The 6991-nt window shown below is 39.7% G+C and overlaps 1 protein-coding gene across 1 annotated transcript in view; it reads left to right on the forward strand.

Annotated features, from left to right (window-relative positions):
- cdk14 (cyclin-dependent kinase 14) overlaps window positions 1-6991 on the forward strand; it is a 365296-nt gene that overhangs the window by 171466 nt on the left and 186839 nt on the right. Inside the window, 3 exon segments of the mRNA XM_048607904.1 lie at window positions 458-463; window positions 2386-2410; window positions 3921-3949. Coding sequence (XP_048463861.1) covers window positions 458-463; window positions 2386-2410; window positions 3921-3949 — 60 coding nt within the window.

A 6991-nucleotide genomic window follows, 5' to 3' on the forward strand; every position in this document is an offset into this window, starting at 1 on the left:
GGCAACCAAGTCAGCATCATAAAATTTGCATCTGCTCTTTTAAACTAATTTTCACGTTTCATGAATTGTCCGAGTGTGAATATCCAGCTTGGAGAGGCAACAGTGCCAGACTCGGGAATCCACAAATGAACTCTCTTTCAACAGCTACTCTTGTGCATTGAGAGAAGTGAAATGAAATTATTTTGCAATAACAGGAGCTGGATCTCACTCTCATTCTTTATTCCTCTGCACATCTTAGACTGCAACTGTTGAAAAAGCAAATTAGGGAAACGACCAGTCACTCACTGTGCTTTGTGAGCCCACAACTTGAAGTTGAGTCGGAAGATCTCACACCATTGTTCACTTTCTGTTGGATGAATTGTCAAATTAAATCTGCACTGTTGCCTACCATATGGTATGGTCATGCCAGGTCACTAGGCTGCAGGGAGCTGTTGCTCATGGAGATGTTTGCTGCCAGCATCCTGTTGAAGTGCTGGAAACTGCATGACATTCGACAAATGAGGTGGAGAGAAACCACCTCTGGTCTAACTAGAAAAGTCTTTCGTGGCTAACAAGATATTGTTTGTTGCATGTTGGCAGCCAATTACAGGTGTTTCAACCAGGTGAAGAGTGGTCATATTTTAAAATTTTTGTTTTTTTATATTTTAACTCATTCCATTGTAACACAGGTTACGGTGGATATGATGGACATGATTATAAAGAAAACCGAAAGAGCTGCAGCAGATGTTGTAAATCAGAAACAAAAACAAAATGCTAGAAAAGTTCAGCAGGTCTGGCAGCATCTGTGCAGAGAAATCAGAGTTAATGTTTCAGGTCGAGTGACACTTCCTCAGAACTGGTTACAAAGAATGTGAGGAAGACCAGAGATTAGGTTTTGCTCCACCAAGGTATTAAATTGTTTTGTCCACAAATCAATGACATCATTTTTTTTGTGGGCAGTGCTAATAGTAGTGTTCAGTTTTAACCCTTTCAGACCCATGTACAACAAAATATTTTTTGCCATCCACCTTTTTAGAAACCGCTGTACAACCTTTGTTTCGGAGCAGATTTTTAGCCATTGCTTTCCTAATCACTGTTATAATGCGCCATTATCCATTTATCACTGTTTTTCCATTTTCACTTTTTTTTTGTTTCTAAAGGCCTTTGGGATTTTCCTGTATTGAAGTTACTAAATGAATGCAAGTGATTGCTAAGAGTACTTGACTTCTCAAATTACAACTTGGGTGGGTGTATACGGATTCATTTTCCCATAGACATGTGTATATCTTAGTAGCATGTTATTTTAGCTGCAGGTCATCAGGGATTTGTAGAGGGCTTTTGGTTAAAGGCAAAAATGTGGTCAAAGATCCTGTTTTAAAGTTGATTGTGGCCTGCAGCACTGTCTTGTGGCTGTATCCATAATGTGTATATCTGTCCACATAATCCATTTATTTCTTCCTCATCTGACCAACTTTGGCTTGTTGTCAGTTCCTTACTTGTACTTTTTCAAAATGTTCAAATCTAGTGTTAACTTCTGCTACTCACGGGACTATTTTATTTCCATAAACAAGGGTTAAGAGGCATTTAACTATTTGTGGGTGTCATTTCATACACAGTTTTGTACTATTGGACTAAATTCTGTGAAGGTACAAAATAATTATTTACCAATGCTTTAAAGCTAAAAAGAATGTTCTTTCTTTCACTGAAGGAACCTGTAGCAGCAGCGATTTTGAAAATTGCATTCTTTTTACTTTGTAGTTTGGTTGTAATGAGCTCAGTCATATAGTTGAGCAATTGCAGGTTTAGTTATTGCATGTTGTGAAAATCTTGTTTCACCTTACTTCATTGACATATGTGGTTATGAACATGTGAAGTTGTTTTATTATTAGTCAAATAGCTTTGTTTTTTCAGTTAGCTGGTATGACTAGAAAAGGGCTATCATAATATAATCAGTTAATATCCATTATATCTCAATGACTTAAGCACATGTAGAATATTTATATGTTTTATTAATTCTTTGGAAGTGCGTGGATGTTTCTGGAAAGCATCTGTACCGTCTTCATTGCTGGAAATATCATTGTTCTGAAAACTAAGTTGTTTTTTTTTAAATTTTGTTGGCTAAGTTCCAATCTGCATCTTTAGAAAATGAACACATGTTTTATACACTTCACTGTCATTTTGACTTTTTTTACTGCTTGTATTATATTTTCTAGGTACCCCTGTCATTACATATATCTGCACTCGCTTCTTGAGTAGGAATTCCAGAATTCCACTAGTTTCGGAATGAAAGCATGTCACCCTGTGGATCTTCTATATTTGGGAGACCCTCCTTACTAAATACCTGCACCTCAATTAATGGATACTCTCAATGTTTTTTAAGCATTGTATTTCTTGTGTTTTGGGGAGTGGGAGTTGGGCTGGAGCATGCGTAGTGCTTCTCAAAATCGCTTGTTTTTCTGTCTTAGAATTGCTTCACAAATAAGTCTCAATATAATCAAACCTGTTGGTATTTGTGACTATTTGGGTTGACATAGCTAATCCCTACAGCCATTATAAAATTGTAATTGTATACATAAAAGGTATTTCACATCTGTAGCAATCCATTAAAATTGCAAGGTAATTAGTATACATGGCTATTTCAGTAGTGCAGGAAAATTGGTGATGCTTATTTTGGCAATTTTCTATAAATTTGACCCTGAATTGTTTTCTGTTTGACGTAATTGCCCTTTATGCTGTTGAATTCTCTTCCATGGTGGTTGCATTTCAGACGAGAATTGGGCAGTTTTCCATTCCATTTCATGGTCTATAATGATTGACAGCACTTTGCTGTGAAGGTCACTTTCCCTGTTATTTGCATTACCAGGTTTCTGCACATTAATAGTGATGTGAAAGGTGCGAGTATTAGACGAGGACAAAGTTGGAGGAGTGCAGAAATTTGGGGTTTGTGGAGCTGTGAGAAGTTACAGATAGGGAAGGAATGAAGTGATAGAGAAGTTTAAAAAATTAAAAGTTTTTAAGTTGTGGGTTTTGCAGATTCCAGTGTATGGGAGTGAGGACAGAGGGAGAGCAAGATTTTATTAGCAGATATAATAGATACTATAGAGTTTGAGCTGAAGTTTACAAATGAGGGGATTAATAAATTCAGGAATTAGTAAAGGCATACTAAGGGTTTCTGCAACAGTTAGGGTTAGGTCCAGAAAGTGCGAAAAATGCCACCTTTCTGGGGGTGACCAATTCCTGTAAAAGTTTTAATTTTTTTGTTGGAGATGTTGATGTTCAGCATATTATCTGTCAACACCCTCCAAAACAGTGAGCTGTCTGATAAGATTGTGGTGGAGTAGGGTTTCTGAGCCTGGTTCCTGTCAGCTTTTCTTTTTGATTTTTCTTTACTTTTCCCTCTCTTTTCTTGTTCGTTCTTTTTCTGTCTGCTATCTTTTATTACTTACCTCTTGATGAAGAGCTTGGTCGCAGCAACGGCATTGCTGGGCCCATTCAATGCCACCAGAATGGCTTAATGGAAGCGATATTGGAGGTGAGTTGGGTTCCTGGCAGTACCTGAGTCTAAAACAGATTAATGGAGGCAGCGGTGGATGTGAGTTTGGGCCAGTACGATACCCAGCTGCATCAGTGAGATTGGGCCCAAATTGGACTTGTGGCCCAGTCAAATTTTGTCTGGAGCGGTACCCTGTGGCATCTACATTGGCGAGGTCTAGTGAGGCCAGAGCGGTGACGGTGTCGGGAGGCGAGGTGGTACCAAACAGTGGTGACTTTTGTCCCAGCGATGGCGTGGTGAACGGGACGTGTGCCTGGTCACCAGGCCCGTGGCCCACGATGGAGCACTTAACAAGAACGACAGTAAATTTGGACAGTTTTTTCTTTATTTCTCTTTTCTGACTCTATATTCTATGTTATGTTTATTTTTGTTTTTAAAATGGCACCAGAGTGGTGGTGCTACACAACACTTTTCACAGTATTGTGTAACAAGTTACACACGAAATAAATCAAATGCGCTGTATCCCTCTAAAGAATTGCTGCTGTTGCCATTCCACAGCATCAGAAGTACAATGTTCCTTTTACATGAAAAACTGCCGAGGCACACTTTATATTATTACAATGCCAGTCTTTTGGCATTGTTGCCAACTTGCACAGGGATACTTGGGAACACGTTCTGACCGCGGAACTTACACTATTATAGAGTTTTTTTTGTTGAGTTTAGACCTGTATTAGTTATCTGAATAGATAGTCATAGAGTTATACAGTGTGGAAACAGACCCTTCGGTCTAACCCGTCCATACTGACCAGAAATCCTAAATTAACCTAGTCCCATTTGCCAGCATTTAGTCCATATCCCTCTAAACCATTCCTGTTCATATACAGCAATCAGATGTTTTTAAATATTGTAATTGTACCAGCCTCCTCCACTTCCTCTGACAGCTCATTCCATGCATGCACCACCCTCTGTGGAAAAAGTTACCCCTCAGGTCCTCTCTTAAATCTTTCCCCTCTCATCTGAAACCAGTGCCCTCTAGTTTTGGACTCCCCTACCCTACCTTGGGGTAAAGATCTTGGCTATTCACAACCGTCATGATTTTATAAACCTAATTTGAATTGTAATGTTGGAAATGAATTCTAACAAAAGATCTAAACTTCTTTCAACGTTACAGCCAGAGAACAATAAATGGAAATTTTAAACTACCAAAAACACTTCTGTTTAGCATTGATATAGGATGCTTAGATTAAAGCATTTTTCACAATTTCAATGTCCGTACAAGTTGTTTGTTGAATGGTAGCACTCGAGCCTGAATCACAAGGCAGCTCGTTTAAAGTTTATACTTTGGTTTGAGGACTGTTTTTTACTTGTAGCTGGGGAACCACTTATTGCTTGATATCTAGGTTAACAATCCATTCAAAAACTTCAGATAACAGAGTTTTAATCGTTGAGATATAGGAATGGATCTCACAGGGCTGAGTTTCATTCGGATGGCTTTTGAATAATGATCTGACTTGGATGGTCGCAATTACATTGAGCTATTCCTCATGTTCCCTCTTCTCTAGCCCATTGACAAGTAGTTGAGAGTTGTCTAGATTTTGTGAAGGGTTGAAACCTAGAACTTTACCACTTGGTCCACTTACCATATTACAGTTGATGTTTGTTTACGGTGCGTCAGCTGGTGCTCTAAGAGAAAGGGCTATTGTTAATTTGTAGTGTGGAGCCGTGTTTCAGCTGGGAAGTGAAATGAGTGGGTAGTTTTGAGGTCCTGTCAGTGGTACTGCTGCATTAGCTGTTGCCAGCTTTCTTTTGGGGAGGATATATTAACAGGTTTGATATATGTGCGAGCCCAGGAAGCCATGTGAACTGTCTTCATCTCAAAATCCCAGAAATAATCTTCATTTCTGTCAGGAGGTGGATACCCACCATGTTGTGAGGCAGTTCCTCAATCAATCTTTAAAACAGTACTCAGCTGTTGGGTGGACCAGATGGAGCAGTGTGGGATCTGCTGTTTCCAGAGAATGTATTCTGTGTTGTGTAGTTCTTTAGCTTGGAGAGCTAATTATCAACATATGTGACGAGCTGTGACTCTGTGAAGGAAGTTGCGGGTATATACGTTTGAGAGAGCTGATGTGTAGATGGATCCCTGTGAGAGCCCACTGTTGATTTATGTGTAGGCAGCTGATTTGATCTCTAGGATGTATGTAACTGTTGATTGCTGATTAATGGAGGTAATTATTTGTAGGGTATTCACTCCAATGATTTTGGAGAGTTTCAGCAGCACACCTGTACACCACAGACAAAGGATAAGTCAACAAAGGCTGCAAATAAGAGATAACAAGGTGTAGAGCTGGATGAACACAGCAGGCCGAGCAGGAAGGCTGACGTTTCGGGCCTAGACCCTTCATCAGAAAATGCTTGTTTAGTAGAATGGAACTTGAATTTGCAGAAAAAGATGCATATTGCTGAAAAAGATACTTTTCATTTTTAACTCATTAAGACAATTCTCAGGACTCATAATTCAAGGAAATCTGAAATGTATACAGCATGAAAGTAGAATGTTGGTGCCTTGATGTACAACCCTATTGCAGATGGACTCTGGATGTAGCATTGCCATTGAGAATGGCCCCATTACTGCTAATTGACAGTTAGTTGCAAAGCTTCGTGTAAATTTTAAATCAAGCAGCCTGACTCTAGTCGCAACATTACCTTGAGATATGAACCAGCGAATGGTGGTCACCCATTTTATTTTGCGTTTTGAAACAGGTACAGTGCACATCTGCATGGCCTTCCATGCACTCTCCTCTCAAGCCATTTAAATATTAAGTCATTGAATCAGTGTTCTTGCAAATTGTCCTGATGAAGAGCTTCAGCAAAAAGATTTTATTTCAGCAAAGCTGAACAAAGACTGTTTCTGATGCCAGGCCTTACCAGAACACACTGTCTCTGTGAGGCCTTTTCAGGACCTTCTCAAGGTAGTTGCCGCCTGTGCAAAAACCTGTTTGTTGAAAGGAATTGCTACTTTTGGGGTGGAACTTAATCTTTTTAGTCTGAGATCGTTAATATGTTATCAAGAGCAAAGTAATGTCATCAGGTAGTTTCCCTGAGTTTTCACTCATTACTGTCTTGGAATGCTGTCTGTGCTGTGGATGTTGGCAGTCAGATTTGTTAACCGTTGTCTTCCTTGATTTCTGATATGTTCCGGAATTCAGAATTAATCCCATTTGAATGTTGCTGTTTTGACTGTTGGTTTGAGCACATGACCTCAGCTGCCACTTCAGTGTTGCGCCCTCAGGGCTATTCTTTTCAGGTGAAAATAACCCCTTGTTACCACTAGATCAAGGGATAGCCAGGAAGCTGCAGTGACCTAAGATAACAAGGTGTAGAGCTGGATGAACACAGTAGGCCAAGCAGCATCACAGGAGCAGGAAGGCTGATGTTTTGGGCCTAGACCCTTAATCAGAAATGGGGGAGAGGAAGGGGGTTCTGAAATAAATAGGGAGAGAGGGGGAGGCGGATAGA

The sequence above is a fragment of the Rhincodon typus genome, chromosome 2, assembly GCF_021869965.1.
Source record: "Rhincodon typus isolate 14 chromosome 2, sRhiTyp1.1, whole genome shotgun sequence".
Classification (NCBI taxonomy): Eukaryota; Metazoa; Chordata; class Chondrichthyes; order Orectolobiformes; family Rhincodontidae; genus Rhincodon; species Rhincodon typus.